This window comes from Lepisosteus platostomus, chromosome 2, assembly GCF_059453375.1.
Source record: "Lepisosteus platostomus isolate fLepPlt1 chromosome 2, fLepPlt1.hap1, whole genome shotgun sequence".
Lineage (NCBI taxonomy): Eukaryota > Metazoa > Chordata > Actinopteri > Semionotiformes > Lepisosteidae > Lepisosteus > Lepisosteus platostomus.
This window is the reverse complement of record NC_142612.1, coordinates 12,161,514-12,185,071: the sequence shown is the minus strand read 5'-3', so window position 1 is coordinate 12,185,071 and position 23,558 is coordinate 12,161,514. Positions and strand designations below refer to the sequence as shown.

At 37.2% G+C, this 23,558-nt stretch overlaps 1 protein-coding gene across 2 annotated transcripts in view; it reads right to left on the bottom strand.

The window, feature by feature from the left end:
• gabrg3 (gamma-aminobutyric acid type A receptor subunit gamma3) overlaps nucleotides 1–23,558 on the bottom strand; it is a 201,146-nt gene that overhangs the window by 18,771 nt on the left and 158,817 nt on the right. For both annotated transcript variants that reach the window (XM_088598299.1, XM_088598307.1), the window contains exon 6: nucleotides 16,182–16,319. In XM_088598299.1, coding sequence (XP_088454425.1) covers nucleotides 16,182–16,319 — 138 coding nt within the window. The remainder of the gene's footprint in view (nucleotides 1–16,181; nucleotides 16,320–23,558) is intronic.

The following is a 23,558-nucleotide window of genomic DNA, read 5'->3' as shown; positions in this document are numbered from 1 at the left end:
GTGATTCAAGAGAGGGATAGTGACCGAGAGAATTGTTAATTGAGTGTCTGTGCATGGAAAGAGTTACAGAACTAAAGCAAGTAATTATAAATTGATTTATTCCAATTGCATGAATGGTAATAGAAACACTTATTATTATTAAACTAGGGGTCCACCTAAATAGAAATATGGTCTTAGGGGATAGCTGACACTATTTTAGAAATGGTACGATCTGATTAAGTGACATGTTACAGCTCTTTGATCGTGCAGCAACAGTAATTGACACATACAGAACATGCAATATGGTGTAATTAGATTTTAAAAAAGGCTTTCAATACTTTGCCCAAGAAAATATGTTGTTGTTTTTTAATTGAAGATTAATTGGGGGACTGTGTGTGTATGGATTTAGAATTGGTTAGTAGATGAAAACTGAGAATAAGAAGTGAATGGTAAAATTGGGGAGATTCTGTTAGTGGAGTACCGCAGCAGATGAAATCTTAAAAATATCTGGATAGATGTGAAGACTGCTGATGGCAGAGGTGACTTTAATGCTTTTGAGAGCCCAGGGCAGAACCCCATATTTACTTGTTTGCCAGTCCAGACAGTACAATATTTTGTATTTTTTAAAGAAACCATAGATCCTTTTTTAGGATTAAGTGAGTATGTGAAATTAAGTATTGTAAGCAAAATGTTGTTAATACTGGTATCAAGAAATAGTACTTGTTTTATTGGCTGTGGTTATTGTACGTAATATTCAAATAATATTAGCAGTGGCACCACTATTTTTGCACTGGATGTAGATATACATTATAATTTAGTTAAAATACATATGATTATTATTTATAAAAGAAGAAAGCACATTTAAAATGTCAAAAAGATTAAAGTTACATACAGTATGTAAGACCTCAGACCTGTACACTAAAGGGTTAACAACCTACAGCCAAATGCCAAATAAATCTATAATCAATAGGCAGAAATATAAGACTAATATTCCACCTTTATCCCATCAATTTGAGTGGTTTCTTTCCAGCTAAAAAGTACAATGAAAGGTGTCAATTTACAGGAGTATAAAGGCATGAAGGAACATTAAATTACAAAGTTACTACAGTCTGTGACCTGCAGTATAGCACATATTTTCTGTAAAGCAAAGAAAACAACTATATAGCCTTTAATAAAACAAGTTAAATGCTCTTAGCATGTCAAACATAAGGCTTTTTGTTACTTCAATTCCATTTCAGCAGAAGTGATGGATCACAAATTTCGAAAGTAAACCTTGTTTGCGACATATTCCACTTTTCTGCAATGAATACAGTTTCTTCATTCCAGTTTGTACAATCCTATTTATACAGCTGCAAGAAAAAGCTTGTGAACCCTTTGGAATTACCTGGCTTTCTGCATTAATTACTCATAAAAACGTGGTCTGATCTTCAACTAAGTCACAATAATAGACAAACACAATCTGCTTAAACTAAAAACACACAACAATTGTACTTCTTCTTGTCAATATTGAACGCATGTTTGTCTATTATTGTGACTTAGTTGAAGATCAGACCACATTTTTATGAGTAATTCATGGAAAAATCCATTTATAATCTGATTGAATCGGAGGACATAAAAAGTAGTGTACAGTAGATGAATTAATTCAATGTTAGCAGTATCTACAACAGAAAAGTACAGTATGTTTTAAGAGGTTCTTTCAGTTATCAGATTTACAGTATGGGCATATATTGGGGAAAGAAAAAGTATAAACCAAGCTGATGACATTGGGTAAGGATAGAAAAATATTTGTTTCGGAAACTTTAACTGCTCTTGGAACTGTGATCATGATCATTAAACATATTAAAACATTAATTAATCAGATTAATCATTAACTGCAATAATGGGAAATTCTATTTCTATTTCAATTTTCTGTCATTAAAATATAAATAGTTTTTAGATAACATCATCTGATGTTTTGTTTCACAAAATCAACATTAAAAATTTGGATGCCTTGCTTCCTTTTTATAGATCAATAATATCTTGGCTTGAGGAATGCCTAATACTTTGCTGTCATGTTCTCCAGCATACTTTATCCTCTAATGTCTAAACGTTTTATGAAAATGTTAAGTATTAAGTAAACAACAAAATGATACCTAGGATAAAAACTTTTACTTGTTAAAAAACCCTTCTGCAATTTGATTGATACATCAGATCGTTTGTGTTGGATTTGTTACTTGGTTTTAAGAACAGCAGCGGTTTTAAGGACTTTAGCTTGATCAATTATTTTTGCAAATGTTTTAGGTGTAAACCAGCACCCATCAATTATTTGGACTTCTCTGATGGCACAGCCCTAGGCATTAGATGACTGGCAGGTGATCTTATCAGATAACAAAAGATGAGCAAGAGAATGGTTTTGATGAGGTATCAGGAATTTTACAGTTAAAGATTACAATAACAAAGAACTTGAACCGTGTCATTACATCATATCAACCTTTTATCTGCTTTTCGTTTAGAGTAAGAGCTGTCATTTTCTTTAATCAGCAACAAAAAATAGTACCATCTCTACCTGTCCAAGTACTAAACAGTAGGTAGATTTTTTTTCTTCTCCATGTGGTATTAGTTACAGGGTGCATTGTATTTGTGCCCTACTTTTATCCAGATATATTTCTTTCAAAGCCAAATGATGAGCTTGATCTTAAAGGATGAATAATCAGACAGCAGGCAAACTTTTAATATTTTTTTAATAAAATATTTATACAATTAAATGTCAATGATGATTTGAAGTTGCCATTTCCCCCTGACTCTAAGCTAAAAAATTATTAATATAAGACCACTTCAGCTTATAGCACTGAAATAGCACTTCAAATTTAAATAAAATTAAACCAACTAGTTGAAACAAAACATTACAATCTAGATGGTAACCAGCAGTTTGGGGAGAGAAATGAATGATTTCAGTTTTGGAGCGGTGCTAAAATTCTATAGTGCCCTAGCCAGTGTGACCTTATCCAGAATATTTTGCTAATTTTTGATCAACAAATGGAAAGATATCGCAACACTGTTAGGGGTCCTTAGAGGGACAATCAAAATGATACTAGGTATGAAATGGAGTGTATGTCATAGACTGATGGATTAAAAGAACTAATTTCTAGCCTGAAACAAAGAAGACTATAGGGAGTGCTGAGGTTCAACACTCCAGAAAAAACTCTGTCCACCCACTCCTTTGTTTTAAACGCAACACAGAGGCCAGACCCAGAGGGCACAACTTGAAATAGTCCAAATAACTTGAAACTCAAAGGGCCATTGGATTATTAAAATGCTAAGACTTAAGTTATTTTTCTGACAGTTCGTCATTGAGGACATTGAAGAGGCCTTGACGGGTTTCATGTACAGTACCACTACGATACTAAAAGACAGGTGAGAAAGATGGGTGGCGTTGCCTCCTCTCAACTCTCACCTTCCACATGTCATAATGAGCATCCATTCATCTATTATCTAAACCCTTCATCTAATTCAGGGTTGTGCGGGAGCTGCAGGCTATCCTGGCAAGCAATGGGACCAAGGCAGCATACATCCTGGATGTGCCAGTCCACTGTGTAGCAGAGCTAGTTCAGATATGTTGACATCACCGCCCTCCCTGCGCGTAGCAGGGACCTCGGCTGCCTGGGCCGAGGGAGGTGTCCTTTAGCTCATGCGGCTGGTTCCCTGTTGCGTTATGCTGGAGAACTGGGTTCGCGCCCCAGGTGTTGCGGGACGGAATGGGTGGCGGAGGGCACGAGTCCGCGCGGAACCGCGACGGTTACATTGGTGTCGTGACCTGTACGGGACTGTCCTTCGCCGAGACGAAGTCGGCAGGGGAGGGTGTAGCGGAGCTAGTTCGGATACGGTGACGTCACCGCCCTTCCTGCGCGTAGCAGGGACCTTAGCTGCCCAGGCTGGGGGAGGGTCTCCTTTAGCTCAGGTGGCAGGTTCCCTGTTGCGTTATGCCGGAGACCTGGGTTTCGCGCCCCAGATGTTGCGGGACAAAACGGGTGGCGGAGGGCACGAACCCGAGCGGAACCGCGATGGACACAACTGCAGGGCACACACAGACACACACATCAGGGCCGATTTTCTCAGAAGCCAACTAACCTACCAATGTACCGTATCTTTGGACTGTGGGAGGAACCTGGAGCTCTAGGAGGAAACCCACGTGAACATGAGAACTTCATGCTGATAGCACCTAAGGAATTGAACAAAGGGCCCCAGTGCTGCAATGCAACAAGAGTGCCACCCATAATGGATATAACATATACATTTTTTTTTCATTCAGCACATCTTTAACATTATTACTAATGTATCAGTGTTTAGGGTTTAATTCCCAAATGAAGTAGATTGCAAAATGTTTGATTTAAATATGATTTATAGCATGTTTTAAATATTTTGTAATCAATTACTGTTAGTATATTTGGGATAAAACAATGCTCCAAAGTGACCTATGCAATTATGTACATCCAGAAGTAATTCTAGATTATTATTAAATTACAGTCACTTGATCACTGCTGTATCCTTGCTGAGATGGTCAACAAGGCTTTTGCCTTTAGAGGTAAAAATGAATTAATAAATTATAATGCAATTCTTTGTACCTAAAAATATTATTAACAGTTTGAGGACAGCATTTTTTTATTTAGCAACCATTTTATCACCCCCTACTGAATAATTTGAAAATATAAAAAGAATGTAGTGTGAAATTCAAGCTGACCTTTTTTTCCAGCTTGAAATGCTATTTATTGATGACTTAAATGTCAGTAGTTGTAGGCACTTTTTTATGTATTATTTTTAAAGCAATTGCTTTGTGACTTTTAAACATTTACTGGCTGTCCCAGATTAGGTTTGTTTTTCACTTCATTGATCTAAATACAGTAATTACAAAATGCCATAAATGTAACAGTGCATTGCAAAAGTATTTAGGCCCTTCCTATTTCTTAAACTTAATATGTTATTCAGAACCCACATCCTTAAATCGAGGACTTCCAAGGGTAGATAATTTACAGTACACATGAGAAACCACTAGAATATATTTATTGCATTAATATTCAGATCTGTGAATTCTGTATTTGATTTAAGCAACTTTGACAGCAATTACAAGACACAAACCCTTTTGGGTAAGTCTCTGCTTTGTCCAATATTTGCCCATTCTTCTTTGCTCAGACTCTCTCCAGTTGCTTGAAGATCACTTACGAACAGTGGTTGTCAGGTTTTCCATTGCTTTTGAAAAGGAACTGGGTCAGGACTGCCCCACTCTTGGGAATTCACTGTCTTATTGATATGTCACTCCAGTACAGCCGTGGCCTAGTTCTTTGGGTCATTGTTCTACTGAAAGGTGAAATTTCATCCAAGGTTTGGACAAGGTTCTCGTCCAAAGTGTGAATCAGATTTTTCTGTAACATTCGCCAGTATGTTGCCCCATCTACTGTATTTTCTCATTAGTCTTGACAAGTACCAGCTCTCCATGCTGATGAGAAGCATGACTTTAACCTAATGCTGCCACTTCCATGCTTAATAGTAGGGATGGCGTTGACTGACTGATGCTCCATATAGAGTTTTGTCAGATGTACTGTAGTTCTTGAATTTAGGCCAAAAACATTTCATTTCTGTCTTGTCTGACTAAAAAACATTTTGCTACATTCTTGCAGTATCACTTAGTTGCTTTGTTGCAAAACCCATGCGGGATTTCAGATGTTATTTTTTTCAGTTTCATAACAGCCCCCTTTGTGGAGCGATTGAGATATACAGTAGTTGACCCACAGATATTTTCTCCCATCTCAAATACTAATCTCTGAGGAGTGCTGCCAGGAAGATTCTCACTCTAGAGGGTGTACAAGGTGATGGAAGGCTTGGACTAGATGCTATGGGCTCTGATAGTGTGTGAGAAGTATGGTGCTTCTCCGTGTTAGTTACAGTATGTGTGCGGAACAGAATGTTTGTGATTTTGGTCCAATATTGCAGACTGGTGGCACCAGGAACACAGGCGGTGGTGGCTATACACCGACACTATGTCAAAAGGCAGACTGTCTGAATGTGGTGTGTACTGGCAGCTGCTAGGGCCAATAAGAAATATGGTCCAATGCAAAGTCAAGGGCTCCAGGAGTGCCAGGAGCTGCGATATTCGTGTTTTTTTCAGTTTGTTGTAATGTTTGAAGGGGAAGTCTGTGAGCAGAAACTCCACTGATAATGTATGCTTGCTGTCTGTGAGCAGTAAGTACTGTCCACCGCAGAGCCAGATACTCTAAGCAAATGCAATAATAGAGAGTGTTTGGTATGTCTGATTAGTAATGTTTTATGTGTGTGTGAGATGCAGCCTGGTGGCGCAGGGAAGTGTCTGCTGCTATATGCGTACATGAGGTTGTCAAACTGCAGCCTGGTATTACACCAGGTGAAAAAATAGCTACTAAGACTATTAAGACTTGGGGCTCGGTGCGTCAAGTTAATACACTGGGAACCCAGGAGCACTCAGAGAAATACACTGTGGACCCAGGTGCTTCAATACAAGAAACTCCAAAACTAGTAGCAGACACAGCCATTGGTGTGTCGGACCATCAATAAGGTAAGGGAGGCAACAAAGTGGTTCTGGCCAAATGAGAATGACGGAGAGTTGAGGTTTCCACTGCTGCTACCTATGAGGGACCACAGGTATGCAAGACTGCTGTCCATAACCCGATGCCCTGAGATGCCCTGGTGAAAGCAGTTTTAAGCTTGGCACGTGAGAGATAGGAACTGGTGTAAGGGTGGCTGAGCCTGGGAGACCATGAGTGAAAGGCCTAGAGATCCTGCTTGCCAATCTCCAGCATGACCCCAGACATAAAAGAAAGTGCCGAGGCATGTGAATGATTTATGTTCTGACCCCAAGGGCAGACATGCAGGAGATCTTTGGGCCTGCGAGCGACAACTCGAATCTAGCATATTACCCCAGAAGGGGAGCAAATACAACACTACTCTTGGAGAACAGTACTCTTGGAGAATAGGAGAAAGCAGCTCATATTAGAGTGAAAACGTTGCCTGGCAGTCAGTGGGTGGGTGAATGGCTTGAACCTGCCTCGATCAAAATTCCTAAGTGGGAGCCTTTCCATGCGGCATCACAAGATAAAGAATTTAGAAAGTTCTGTACTTCAACTTGGACATACTGAAGATATTTATCTTTAACATTGCTGTTTTAATACTATTTTAAGCTTTGAGGCTGACAGTGCAATGAGGCATTTAGAAATTAACAAAAGAGTAATTTATTGACTCATAAGGCACCAGCTCCATGGAATCAATGAGATTTTGAGCACTCCCCAATTGTTTTGAGATGAGGAATTATTTTAATTTTCTTTGGTTTCCCTTTTCAGAACGTTGCCACAAAATTGATGGCTATGGTTTGGGTCTCTACAACATAATGCAAAAGATATAAATACTGTTTAACAGGACTTTAATGTTTTATACGGCACAAATTAAACAAGCCACATTTTCTGTCAAATGTGGCTTTGACTGAATTAAAACGAATAATATAAAATAACAATGAATAATAACTGCTGTGGGTCACTGTTTGATTTGTGCCTCTTTGGGATCCCTGAAGAAGAATGTGGGAATAGCATAATATAGGGTATAGTATAGGGAATTGCATAATATACATCAGAAGGTTTTATTTTCTAAAAGATGTTTTCTTTAACTGTTTTGTATACTAAAACCTTTTCTCTTTTATATAAGGACTCAAAGAGAGCAAAACATTCAGCTTTAGTGAGAAGTTTTTGGATCAATTAAACATGAAGTAAAAGGTACAGTATAACTTCCAGAAGTACACATTGTGTAAAGTGATGTGTATTCTTTATCAGCGAAAAGGAAATGTGTATGTGTCAGACAAGATCTTGGGTCAATAGGAATGCTATGGAGACACATTGACATTATTTGAGAAGACACCATTTTCAGTAAAATATTTAATGATTAAAATCTGTATTTCTGATGCTGAAACACACTAAGCCTAAGGCAAGGAAAAAGAATTCCCTTTTAGTAATCTCCTGCAGATAAATAACACAGGTATAATTGATAGCCAATGGCTAGAAGACATCTACAAATAACATTGCTGCACCTCCATAGCAACGCCAATGTATAACCTCATCTAAGCTTTGAAAGAAGGGAGCTAAAAAGGAGAAAGACAAAGAGCTAGAACACAATGTACAGTAAACACAAAGAAGAATACTGTTTGAGTAAAATCAGGATTCTGAAACAGCTACCTAATCTCTTGTTTCAAGAAACAAACACAATCAGCAACACATACTGTAGCTTTAGAAGTCATGATTTCAGTACTGTATGTATCTAAAGAGATAATGTAACATACTTCTTCTTTTCTCTCCATGTTGTCATTTGATCTTTTTTCTTTTTCTGTCTGAGAGTTATTTGGAAGAGAATAGACTGTGGGCCTTGTTATTGATATTATTTCTTTAAAGAAATAATCCACCTCTGCTAGACACCCTGGACAGGAGCTCAATGAAGCAGTCATCTTTTGCTTGGCCTTTCCCACATCTATGGGCAACTGTTGTTATTTCTCAGGGACTGTCTCAGACCTTTGTTTCACGACATGCAAATGCTTCTGTATTGCATGTTCCCTTTCATCAGCTGCATCTAGCTGACCTGTCTCTCACAGTCAGGTACTGTATTATTCTGGATCTTACCTTGTGGTTTATTTGGCTACAGGTTCTCATTTGTCTCAATCAGCTGAGTTTGAGCATGATGATCAGTTCTGATTTTTAATGCAGATGTTAAATTCAGCGTTTTGCATTTTTCTGCTTTGTGGTTCAATCAACAGAGTGGGGGCCTTTATGAGTTCTCATTTGTAGAACAGTGAACAACAGTGCATTTCCATTTATCCTTCCTGCCAATCCTATAGATCTGGGGATATTTTCTCTTTCCCCATTTAACTGTGTAGTGTGCTCTCTGAAAGCACCAGTTCTGTAGGGTTTGGGCATTTACTGGGACAATTATTAATTGTAGCAGTAAATCACAAAATTGATTCTTTTGATGGCTTTAGAATCCAACCATGCTATATTACTCAAACAACGCACACACACAGGTACTAATACACGAGGATACATTTATTAATACATAGAATATGCATGTAAACCTAACAGATCTTATCGAGAGGGTTATCAGAATACAAAAGGTAGATATTCAATCAGTTCCGAAGAGTTACATATATCAAGAAGACATACGTTCAGTATATCATTCACTTAGACCGTTTCATAAAGTGAACTTGGTTACAACTTCTACATTAGATACTCAAAACAAGTACATAACTCTTAGGAATTAAACTGATATCAACTGGTTGGGATAACAATTGAATTCTCGAGCTGTAATGGATTGAAGTTGAATACTAATCCAATCTCTGGGGATTCAGATCTCCTGCGGGCTCTCTGGCTCCGTGCCAGGCTGTGCTGTGCTGCTTGCGACGGTGTGCTGCTGATGCTCACTGACCGGCTAGTTAGTGTTGGCTGAAACTAGCAAGAGTTTGTGCACATGAGAAAAGATGACTGTGGGTCCCAGCAAGTCAGGAAGAGGACCGGTTTGTTCCTGATGAAGCGCTAGTTCTGAATAGTGATTCAGCTGTCCACAGTTCCGACCTGTTCACGAGGCTTGCTGCTGATGCTTGCTGCTGATGCTAACCTCGGGTGGATCCTCTGGTTACTCTCTGGCAACCTCCGCTCTCGACTCTTAGAACAGAGGAAAGTTCTGGCACTCGGACACCCTGGCCGTTCCGTGGTTGTCCGGGCTGAGTCTCAGGATGGTCAGGAGGCGTGCTGTGAGAATGTCCTGGCCTTGGGAGCCTTCTGCTCCTGGGCCGTCGTGCCCTGGAATTCTCCTTTGAATTCCCTTTAGAATTGTCCGAAAAAGTCTCTCAGGCCCTCTGTGTTGCCCGTTTTTACCTGGAGGAACGTCAGCTCGTTCATTGGCTGAAAATTCCGTGGGCATCAGAGTCCCACGTGGGTTACTCGGCCCTACCAGTCCCTGATTGGTTGGTCCAGGTGAGATATGAGTCACTTACTCCTTACACCTAGGAATGCAGTCCAGATGTCCACCTGGCACTCCCTAGACAGATAGGCGCCAATGGATGACCATTGATCATGATAGCCAGGCTTAGCTAAGTGCATGCCCATTTGGGAGCTGTCCCTTATCAAAAGAAAACATCTTTAAATCAGCCTGCATGAATAGTTTCTCTGTGGCTGCACCACAGAGATGAAGAGGGAGATGGGGCCTCATTTGGGAAAGCACAGCAACACTTAATTCTGTCTTATTAATAAGCATTGCCGCTACAACTGTTTCTGAAGGGAAAATACTTCCATATCTTCTCTTCCTTTTCTCGCTCTAAACTTCCTCTTTCTTTTTTACCTTTTGTAGTGAGTTCTTCGGCCTGAGACCATTTGAACAGTTGCAAGTTGCAGGTGAGCTATCCTCAGGTGCAAATCCATGTGCTGCTGCTCCCTGGGATTTATATTTTTCTTATTCCCCTTCTAAGGCTTTCTGCTAGAAGACATTTTGTCTCTTAAACAGGTACAGGTATCCATCATTCCCATCTCAGATCTTTGGAAGCCTGATCTACCATCTCCTTCAGATTCCACAAGGCATTACTTTAATGCTGCTTTCCCACCAGAATCCTGTTATACTATTCTTTTAACATATTGTCTTATCGTATACATTGGAGATATTTGATGATTTAAGCAAAATTAACCAAATTTTGGCAAACGGTGGCAACATATAGTATCTGTGGATTCATAGTGCATGTTGGTGTATAAAGATTGATGCTATTAACATTTAAAACCTATGACAAGTTACATAAAAATCTGATAATATCCAAATTAATTCTGTATTCTTCAGAAGGGATGATTTCATGATTTTCTTAAAATCCCATGGAGTAATCATGCAGGGTTATAATAGGCATTATGAAACTAATGTCCTGTGCATTTCTCGTTCATTACAGGTTGCGTGTCCAAAGGTGCCTTACAATGTTCTCACAATAGTGAAAAGTTTTTCATTGCAGTTGCTATAAACCTGAAACTTCTGTGAACCCAATGTGCTGATTAAGTTACGTTGTGTTATTACTATTAATTAAATAATGTTAATGTTAATTTTGAAAACCTCCAACTGTTTTTACATGTAGCTTTTACATGTAGCTCATGTAAAATGTGTTTTGCCACTCCCATCTGCCAAAAAATAAATAGAAAAAGTGTTGAAAACCTGTATAGACTGGTATGGCTTATACAGTACTGGGTATGGTCTAGCTTCTTAATATCTTGTAGAAAGGCTTGTACTGTACTTTCTTGCAATGCAGCAATCAGCTGTGTGGAGCAAAATTCTAGGCACAAAGTTTACAATAAATTACTTTGTGTTCATAGTAAATGAAATTAAAAGTGTTCATAGTAAATGAAACAGATACTAACAATATGCATGTTCAAGACTGGTCTGAGCTTCCTCACTTGTAGCTTTTACTTCATATTAGTAGTTTATTCAGCTTTATAGCACCTGCAATTTTGTTGTCCGTGACACTTTCATTTGAACTGAAAATCACGGAAGGTCCATTCCTATAGGCACCAGTGAATCCCACTGCAGTAAGGGCTACAGTATAATATCTTGTTTGATGTAATCTGAATATAGTAAATATCCTTCACAAAGTGCTCTCACAGGTTTTCCTCTATTTGTAGAATAACATGAAACAATCTTAGGCCGAGTATTTTGCGTGGAAACACAATCGTACATAAAGGGCAAATGTGTGTGCAGGGCAACTTAGCTGTTCTGAGCTGATCATCACATACAGTATTAATTCCATGGATCAGTGGTCCTCACTCTGGAAGCCTCAGAGAAAGCCCGGGGGCTAGCCAGAAGAGACTGAAAAGACTTCAAGTAGTGCACAAAATTAACAATTCCACCAAGTAATTATAATAGTATTTGTACTTTTCAGTGAAAATATTACACAAATTTTTTGCAAAACTGATGCCCTGTAGCACTGTTTTTACTAATTTTGCTAGTGATATTTTCATTACTATATACTATATACTATATATATGAGCTACTGTATATACAGTATATCACACTATATTCAGTACAGTGAGCTTGCTTTTATCTCGGTTAATTATTTATTGAAAACAATGCTTTTTTAAAAATGAAATCCACATTTAGAAATATTAGTCATATTGGTATCTCTGGTCAAGATAATGTAGAAGAATTGGTTGTTTTGGCATCGATGAAAGGAAAAGAAAAAGAGATCAATTTGTTTCCTGAACTGTGCCCAAATCTTTTGTGACTGTCATACCAGGGTCCTAGTCCTAAAATAAGACAGAAGCAACACACTGCTGATTGCTGAGTGTTTATTTGACACTGGGTGATAAAAATCCATAGACTTAAAGTTTTGTTTTAAAAAAGATTGACTTATTTTCTTTACAAATAGTGTCTTATTTATCCTGAAAAAAATATTATTTATGAAATAAATAACATTTTATTAACTAACAATTGAATGTTTTCAGCTGTACTAATATAAGGAACAAGTAAAGGTTTATTCCATGCTGAAAAGAGAAGAAAGAAAACACAGCATTTCGGCTGTGGAGCCTTCTTCAGGTATTTCTTTTCTTCTCTTTTCAAAATGGAATAAACCTTAACTTTTTCCTTTGCAGCCTACGCATGCTGATGCTGCTACCTACTTGAACTACTTTTGCAAATATAAAATGCATTACTTCATATTTTGGAAAATTTACTTTTTACAATATAACGATCTTGACATACTGTATATTGATAGACAAAAGAAAAGCAGCACTCAGGTTTAATAAAATATTTTAAATTGATATCAAGCCAATAGAAAATGGGATTGACAATGTGCCAGTTTCGTACAGGAACTGATTTCTACTTAGGTTTATAATATATTAAATACATATCTCTGTTATTATTTTTGTCCTTTACTTACAGAGTAATATGTTTATAGAACCAAGAACTTTGTCTTTAAAAATACAACATCAATATGATAATTATTTATTACACAAGTTTAATTGTTTGGGTGGTGTGGAAACTACTGTCAGTAAAACAGTTCCTTTAGACAGAAACAATTTGCTGAACAAATGTGTGCAGTGTATCACATTATATAATCAGACAACACTGTCAAAGCAATTTTCATGTGTAAGAAGAGTTGGTTCAAGATTTCTGAAGCATTTGGAATTATTTGAAATATGATGGAGACAATCTAATAAGCTTGTGTGAAAAATGTTAATTTAAAAAATAAGAATGATTAATTTAGCCTAACAAAGAGGAACCAGATTACATCAAAACTTCCCCATCAATCACAATGTTCTAAGCCCAGTACTTTCCATTGGATAAAAATGTAAAACTCCTGGTACACGGTGACCTGGATATACTGTTAAAACTGTAAATCTGTCACAACCTCCTGACTCTTGTTTGGGAATTTTTTAGTTTGTATCTTGGTGGCAGAATACCGGCATTGGCAGGTTAGAGGACAATGTTTTTTAGTTACATCTTTTCTGACTCCTTTAATCCTTCTTCTGAATCTTATTCACAAAAAAGAAAGCTGTCATCTAGAGACTCACTTTGAATTTGTGAATAGATCATAAAGTTACAGTTTTCATTTAATCTGGGCCTAGGGTACTTGAAAGTCAGAAACTAAAGTTATTTTTGGTATAGTGCCAATTGTAAATTGAAATTAATACACAATGTGAAGATTTATCCTACTTACATAAAATAACCTTTGCTTGTACCAAATTTAACATACAGTAGTTGTATTATACAGTATTGCCACATTTTAGATTTATGGCTAAATCCAGGCTAGATTTGAAATGCAGTTTCATCTGTAAAGGAAAAAATGGTTCTTCAGAGTTAAGCCTGAGTTGGAGTCAGAGTCGGAGTCATGTCAGATCCATTCCAAGTCCAAATTGCTATTCACAAGGAATAAAAACACCTAAGATTTAAAAGAAGTTGAGAAAGTGCATTGATTTACTAACGCGCGCTTGGCTGGGAGCCAGCCCTCTGACCATAGGATGAGGAAACTAGGACTACCAAAGTTGGTTATGTCACCTCAACCCACCAATTCGGAAAAGAGTAAAGGGAAATTTGAAGATGCTGGTAAAAATAAAACATTGGGTTGAATCATCTATGCATCCAAGTTGTTTAATGAACTAGTCAGGAGTACCGTGATGGGCTACTGACAAAGTTGCATCTACAGTATCTGAAAAGAATGGTCAAACAATTGGTCTGTGGAAAATATGGCTTTTGTTAAAATCCCATGGAGGTCGTAAAGAAACAGGTTACAAGACATGACAAGGACTTTCTTGTTCATGAAAAGAGGACTGGTGGAATAAAAGACATTGTGAAAAGAGCAAATGGAATCCAAAGGATTGCAGAACCAGCAGAAACACCGCAGCAGATTGGAATTTCATTATCAAATTGGTGGATCACATCATCGTCAGGTACAGAAGTGGAATGGAGGACCAGCACTTGTTTGTTGTAATCTCAGAAAAATATAGTGAAAACTGTTTTTTTCTATGGGGCATTTCATTTAAAAGAAAAAGAAATGCAGTGTTTGTGGTTTGATTATCGTAGTTTAGCTTGAGTCCAGTCTTTGACAACAGGAAGGGGGAGTAATGGAAGTTGAATGTTGCAGGAGTGATGGTGCAGATGAAATCATCCAGAGCCTGGGTGTGAGAGAGCTATAAAAAACGGATATACATGAGGATAATGATTGTATAGGTGGAAAAAATGTGGCGGTAGACCTCTGTTTTCAGTGAGAAGAGAAACCCCCAAAAATCTAACCTTGCAACATAGATACTTTGGACTGAGAAGTGGGTTGCAAAACATACTATAAGAGAAAATGTGACAACAAGCTGGATATTGAGTGTGAAATATAATCATCAGAGCAGCAGATATGAAGATCTTTTGCAACATTGGCAATGGTGGCAGCAAATCAGGTTGGAAGAGAATTAGGTAATGAAAATTTTAGAGAATGGTCCATGCATAAGATGAATCAGGCACAAAAGAGACTCTTAATTATGGTATATATTGCTCTTGTGAAACATCGGGAATGATTATTATCAAATCTTGTGTCACCATCTTTCTTGAAGTTTCATATTGTTCAGGACTACAGTTCTCCAAGTGCAGAATTTAGTTTCTGAACATACAAGTGCTAAAGTATGTTTCTTGATACACTGTATGGTGTGGTTGTCACGATTGTAGTCCCTCCCCCTTAAGGGCGCTCCTGCTCTTTCACTTCGGACTTGATTTTGTGCATCTGTCCCCTGTTCCAGCCTCCTTCAAGCCCACCTTAAAAGCCAGACGCTCACTCTGTTCCAGGCTCTGCATTGGTTACCTTACCAAGCGAGTCTGGGATCTGAGCGTCTGTTCCCGTTCCCCTTTTTATCCCCTGACCCTCCACCAGATCCTGCTCCGGTTTTTAATCCTGTTTGTCCTCATCTCCGATGGACCACCTGGCTTTGGACTTTTTTCCTTTCTCTTGGATTTCCCATTGGACTCTCATTTGGATTGTTTGCCCCGGACTCACCCCCCTGAACACCTGCGCACCATGGACGCCCCCTGTTTTCATTCCTGACCCCCGGATGCTTTTTCCCCCGTGTTTTCCTCACTCATCCCTGGTTTTTGTCATTTGCATAGGGTCCGGAAAGAACACTTTCATTACAGTGATGTGTCTATAAAATAAAACTAAGTGAACTCACCTGCAGTTTTTATGTTACAATGTGAGCAGATTGTCAATGGTAAATAACCAAAGAAATGCTACTGTACATAAAGAAATGTGCTTATGGTCTTCAGACCTCTGAGGGGAAAGCAATAATCAATCATAAATCACATGCAAATTATTGTAGCACTGGGTTTACCATGTTGAAGCCCAGAGAACATTAAATTGAGCAAACAATTTCCATTGTGGGAAAATTCAAGATGAATGGTGAGGAACGATGACTGAGCATGCATTTATTATGTTGGTACTGTATAGTGGTTTGTAGTTTATGTTCTTTAAACCTGGGTTTCAAATATGTTATTCCACAATAAACATAGAAAAGTGGTATAAGTGACAGGCTTAATTGCAAACTACGCTTCTAAAAAATATCAATCACAAGTTAGAATCACAATCATACTGTACATGCATTATATTTTTACTGCAACCTCATTTACTTGTTTTGTGGGAATAAATAAATAAATGAATAAATAATTACCTGATGATGTTTTTATTACGTCTGTAGTGTTTCGTAAACCCATAAAATCAAACTGGTAAAGTCTCCAGGATTTTTGATCTGCAGCTTCCACTGAGTTTTTTCTCCACTTGTAAACCATTTCATCGCTTGGGTATCCATCTGTAGTCCCCAAAAAAACAGGAATGATCCACATCACATACTGTAACTGATTGAAAGATCACATTCCTTTTATGACCTTGTGTTTACAAAAATAAATTATAGGTTTAATTGAATGATACTTTGACTTAAACCTGCTGAGCAATATCCTAATCATTCCCTCTGATGATTCTACAACATTTCCTTGAGAAGGTCAGGCATGAGAATGTGATAGTTTCTGTGAACTGTGACAGCCTCTGGCTGGCCTGCCTTGACAGATTCTTCATTTGGCAAATTTACAGTTGCAGGCTTGGGGCAAAATTTATCACAAGGATCCTGCAGTGTGGCAACAATGTGTTTGGCTGAATGGGAACATATGTTGGTTGGAAAGGCTTTTCACTGCCTGTCTTTACTACTATCCAGAGCACTTGTGCATCTCTGGAAAAGCAAACATTTGTTTCTTTTTTTTATAAAAAAAGCAATGGTGCCTAGTCTGTGGTCCAAGATCCAGTCCACTGACCCATTGTGGTGTTGTTTAGTCCATTGGGTTGTTTCCATGGCTTACAAGATATCATTGACCCCTGAGAGTGGTAGTATACTCCATTAGAGCCATGAACATGTGTGCTGGCCCTATTTCAGGGTGTTTCTCTAGCTCTGTGAAGTTGGCCCCCTACAAACAGCATAAACGATGATACTCACTGCATTCATCAGTGCTGTATTTGTGCTGGTTTGTGCCATTGAAAGTAGTGCTTGTGCTGCTTACGTTTCCGAGACAAGTTAAGTTCTCCTATGATGTTGTAGGCAGGATGAGTGATGTCATGCCCCCGAAAAAACAAGATGCTGTATCTCAGAAATGAAAGCAGCACAAACACTGTTCAGCACTTTCAAGAGCATTAACAAATGCCGTGGGTTTCATTGTTTGTGCGGTTTGTAAGGGGGCCAACTTCACGGAGTTTGTTTCTCTGTCACACTTCTATTCTGCTACTTCATATACAATACTTTTCTGAGCTACTACTTGCTGAATATGACTAGTATCTAAAGTCATTATACTGTAAATAACCATACCGGTGCATTTGTGTTTTAACAATACTGTATCCCTCTATTTTAATGATGCTGTTATGGCACCCCACCCCTGGGTATGCCACAGATGTCACACTCAGCATCACAGTAATTGGTAGCTATTATTCTCATTCATGGAATCACATATATAGGAGTACATCTAGCTCCCTTAGGATTCCAGATGAAAGAAAACATTAATATAATTTAAGCATCCATGATGAGAGAGTGTATTTAATGAGAAAGGCTACATGCAATTTCAAGGCAGGTTTAGGGTCTAACCTTTTTAGGATTAAAGATTATTATCCGTATTTAAAATGTTCTTTAATTCCTACCTGCAGAAAGCTATTACAGGTTTCTTTTGCTTTCATTAATTTCCTTTTTAAAGCTTTGCGCAAGAACCTTCTAGGATGTCAGTTATTAATGTTCCCCAAGGAACCAAAATGGGATATAACTTGAATATAATTTGCACTACGGTGTAAAGTCTGGGGGCCAAATTTATTTTGAAAGTGTTTGGGACAGACATACAATTTACTTCATTTACATATCTATTTCAATATGCATCTTATTAGAAAATGAAATTTCAAATTGATCAATTCCCAATAAAAATTAAAAATACTATAAAACAATATATTTTGTTATGGAGATCTTTTCTGTGTACATCAGATACCTCAATTATGAATCCATTAATTTAACAATACGTAAAAACATAGTAAATTAAAAATATCTTCAGATTTTTTCACCACTGAAACTGAAAAAATTGCAGTAGGATTGACCCTACCATTTACAGTATGTTCTTTACGCCACATAGTATGAGCAGGTCTTTAATCCTTTTAATTAGCCTTCTCTTGGTATTCATCTGAAAGAACAGCCATCTGAATTTAAGCCAGACACAAAAATCTATATTCCTGTCCTTTGCAATTGAAATTAGGATAAATTACAAACTTAGAAGAATGGTGTTTTGAATCCAAAAATCAGATAACAGACAATGAACAAAAACTAAGAAGGTGTATTATAGATAATTATACTGTATACCTGCTATGACATATTTTGAAATACACAGGATTCCCTTGGAGCCATTTATTTTTAATGTAACAATAAATTTCTGAAACATTGAAGTTGTGAGAGTGCTTTGTGAGAGTGCTTTTAAGGCCACTAGGAATCAATTGGACACTACAAAAATCAATCTAAGCACACAGATTCAAAGTTTACAACTTTGAATTACATATGCCACTATATTAATACAGCAACAAATACAGTATGCACAATAAACCAAAAGGAGAAAAATATATTTTAACCAATCTGTTATGATTTCTCACTCAGGAAACACAAAGATACTAGTCATAGGTTATGTTATGCTGACTATTGCACTATTATTGTCAACTAAATTGTCAACAATTTAAATCAGCTTTATATAATTACTTCAATATCCACACACTCTAATACAAGTAAACATTTTATGAAATGTGTTTGGGACAATAATTTACTTTGCAAGGATTATAAACAAATTATTTTACACTCGTCCACATTCACATGCTAGCCAGGCCATTCTATGGAAAGTTAGAAAAACTCCTGGGTAGTTGGAACAAAAGCTGGTTTACTGCAGCTATGTCTAATCTTCTTCAGCAGGCTTGTTGTGAAAGTTTGTACTGTCAGGCCTGGAAATTAAGCATTGAGTACCATTGAACAAGGAGTTCTTTCCTGTTTCACATACTGACAGTACATCTAGCTGAGTTGGCTGTAGCTATTACTACCGAACATACATTGGTATGTAGCCTTGTCAGCAAAGGTACAAAGATGATCATACAAAATCATAACTGGTAGCTAGTCCAATGATTTCTCTTTTTGCAGAGTAAATTTTGAGAAAAATTCTGTTTATAAATATATGGATTCAGTCTCTCAACTTGGTGTTCATTACAATTTTTTTCCTTGTAGCTTGGACAACACTGCTTGCAGTTAGGTGGTTAATTAGCTTGTCAGGTTGCCAGATTCCTAGTCTGAAAGTGTTTTAATTGTTGTAGGAACAGCTTTTAAGTCCAGTATAGTCAATGTCCAGTAATCATGTTTGGTGACTTCATCGGGGGTTGTTTTCTCCGAAGGTAAGATATCTTTTGGAGTATTGACATTTGACCTCCACCTAAAGTCCCCTCCTCTTGGGATTGCAGATAAAGGGGTACTAAATTCTGGGCACTCCTTTCCTGAAGTTGTCTATTCAGCCATCGATTTTTTTAACCACTTTTATCCAACAGATGGGTACAGGGGAGGCAGTGCCTATTACGACATGCACAGGGCAAAAGGCACGATACACCCTGGACTACATGCTAGTCCTTCGCAGGGCACACCCAGACGCAGACTTGTACACACTCACATCAGGCCAGTTGTACCCAGAACCCAATTAACCTACTAATACTGTACTTCTTGAGACTGAGGGAGGAAACCCAGACAAACAAATTCAACACAGATAGAACCTTAGGTTTGGAACTGAACCCAAGGCCCCAGTGCTGTGAGGCAGCAATTCTAGCCATGGAGCTGCTGTGCCACCCCCAGAAGGTGTCTAGATTGACCTAATTTCTGAAGTCCTTGTTTGTGTTAAATGTCAGAACATGCCGTTTATCAGAGAATCCCCATTTCAGCCACATTCTTAAGGTTTTGGTAGAGGAGGTAAACTGAAGAAGCTTCCACAGCCGAAATGTTGTCTCTTCTTTTCCTTTCTGCATGGAATAAACCTTCATCTGTTCCTTTGCAGCCTACGCAGCTACCTACAGTACTTGAACTTCTTCAACAGAAAGATGATTAAAATGTTTGTGAACACCTAATTCTAAGTATAATAATCACAACCTAGCTGATACAATACCATCTAATGCATTCTGCAAAAATCCTGACTAGTTTATAGCTACTGTATAAATTACCATGGAATTTTGCAACCACATGCTTCCCCCTCAATTTTTTTTTCAGATACCAAGCATTTGCTTCTCTGTTAGGGGTAGACAATGCAATCATTTTATTCCAGAAGTAACAGTGCACAGTGGGCTCGGAAGGTTTAACAAATTCCACTTCCGAAAATATATTGGGGATGAGGCAAGTGCAATAATTTCTGAAGAGGTAGCAGACTTGTAGGTGGCAAAGAAAATTGTACTATTAAGCTCTAAAAGTTGTTATAGAGGCCAAAGCATTATTATATCACATTTTTATGTAATTTAGATAATGTATGCAGAGGTTATTATTGTTTTTTTATGTCAGAGGGATATTATTTTTTTGTGCTGGTTTTTAAATCATTGGTGAATAAAGGTTTGGTATGTTTACTGTTTGTTCTGAATGTTCTTTTAAATTGCATTATCTTTCCATCTTTATTCAGTATGATCTTATATATACTAAATATCTAGTATGACATTTCTGATTTTACCTACTTAAATGATATTCTGTCAGGACTTTATTGATAAAATTACACTTAAATGATTTTAAATTCAGAAATCAGGAGCTACTTTTTATGAAAGCTACCTTAAGATAAAAAAAATGGTCTTAAAGGGCATTAAAAAAGTACTTTATCAAACATGCAGTATATAATTATCTTCAACATCCTCGGAAATTCCTTTCAAAGTTTGTCAGATAAAAGAAATAAACAGAATTGCGTCTAAAAATTATAAATACATTTAGTCTTTTATTCTTAGTATAGTGTCACGTCAGAACTAAGACAATCTTGTTACACACAAGAAAGGCAAAAGGCTAAAGATGAGAGAATGTAGTGTAGTATGTATAATTTTAAAAATCTCTTTCAATAACTAGTGCAATCTACTTTTTTCTTTTAAATACTGTAATTCTCTTAATTTCCCCTTTCACTTTAGGTGATACTTTTCGCACATTACCATTCTGAATACCACTTTTTGCCTTTTTTTTACATTATTGTGATGCAGTACAAGAAACTGTGTACAATATTCACATGAGGTCACTCTTGTACATTTACTGTACTATACAATTGTAAGTTGATGTCCACTGATTTAATTGACACAACAAAAATACCACCAAAACCACCGTTATAGTTATTGTACTGGACCTGGTCCAAATGCTTGTGTGTTGCTGAAATAGTATTAGCTATCACCTGGAATTTTGACAAGTTATTAATGGTATTGCATTCCAGATAATTTGTATGTGTTAGAAAGGCAGATTTAAGTCTGATCTGTATGGTACCTAAGAGGATGCTACTTGTTGTCTGTGCATAGACTAACGTTTTACCCACCTACAAGTTAAATAAAATTGGAGCTTTCATGTGGCACTGGGTTGCAAGAAGGAAATCTAGAAACATACAGTATTAGTAGCATAGTAGCAGAATATTGCAAAATTCAGCAGCTGCATCTATAAAGAAAGTTTGGAAGATTGGTTATAAACAAGAAGTTTGACTTCCTCAAAGGTTTGTCCTACAAACACACTGACCATGCGTTTTGCTTTGTGTACAACAAACAGCATATGAAACATAAAATATGATCATTGAGAAAATAGATTTTCTATTAGCGGTTGGATCTAGGCCACAGTCTTTTTTCTTAAAATCCATGTTGTCTACCTACTGTAATATCCTCTTTTGCTCTTTATACTGATTTCATAACTTCTGAAAGTTAAGATACAGCATATTATTTAGCATAGGTCTGTGATTATGTGTCAATGTAATTTCCTTTTTCATGAGAAAAACATAGATTTCCATTTGTCAAACATCATACCAGTTTTCAGTCAATCTTTCTCTGTGGCTTGTATATTAGACTGCTTCTTTCATTAAGTGCAACTGAATGAACATCATTTGACTCGGGAAATTAATTGTTTTTAGTTACTCCAAATGTAATCACCCAGAAGAGAGATTTTTCAAACATGTGAAAGATTTTTGTACATGTACGTTTCTGGAAATCTACTCTAGTAGAAAGCCAAATACATAGTTTCAGAGTCCCTGGTATCGAATCCTTATCGTTGCTGCTTTACAGTATGTGATTTCACTTTCATTTGTAGCTGAAAATTCTTGGCTTGGCCAGTGTTAGAAACGTCAATGCTTGTGATGAATCACTGTACTACAGATAGTGTGAGCATTCAAAAGTATTAACTGTATAGTGGGACTGAGGGCTATAATTGAAGGTGGTAGGTGTAAACAATTTTTGAGACTCTCATATAGGACTGAGATACTGTATGATGATATACAGTAAGATACTGCACATGCAATATTTATATTTTTCCCCATTAAATGTTTGAAGGCAAGGAGCATTTTGCGGAGATACTGTACATTATACATTTTCAATGGGGTATCATGAGGCTCGGCAAATTAAACCCTGATCTCATTCTCAATTCCAAAATACAGTATGGTACTTTTATTTGAAGTTTACATGTTTCTCTCTGGCTTGTGTTTTTTTTTATCCTGGATGCCCTGGTTCCCTTTCATCTTCCAAAGACATACTGCAGTGGCGAGGTTAACTTGTCTAAAATGTTTTGGTATGTGTGCCCAGCAGTGAACTATTAGTTTATGATTTACCTTAAATCGAATGTTTCTGTCAGTTCTGGGTTGCCACAGCTGTGACCAGGACTAGATGGCTTTATGACAAAAGATGGATTTTGATTTACTTCTTTTTACTTGTTTGTTGTATATGGAATATGAATATTAATCATTGTTCCAGCTGAAAAATTAATTTGACTAACAGAATTCAAGACAAATGCAAACTCACGGTGGTAAAATGAAGCTTGTTATGATTAGACCTACAGCATTATTTTATTTAATTGGGGTGGCACAGTCACAGTTCTGTACACCCAATTTAATTTTTTGTATAAAAATCATAAAAAGCGTTATACACAAATGAATTACATGGTACAGACAGCAAAGGGAAAAGTGGTTCCACAGAAAAGTCAAACAGGTAGGTAATTTAAAAATAAATTCCCTTACAAGCTAATTACAAGAAAGGGCCGCATAACCACAATTCAGTCAACCATGTGTATAATCAACCACACTGCCAAGGGGTTTTATTTTATTATTTAACAAAACATGACTCTCTGGATTTAAAACTAAACCTGTAAAACAGGAAAAGAAATGTCTACACCAGGGGATGAAGAAAAATTGTTCTTTCAATATGAAGGTACATGTAATATAGTGTCTCACCTACTGTAGGAATATGGTGCAAAACTTAATTTGTAGAGTAATACACAGTCGACATTCACACAGTTTACAGCATTAACAAATTCAAT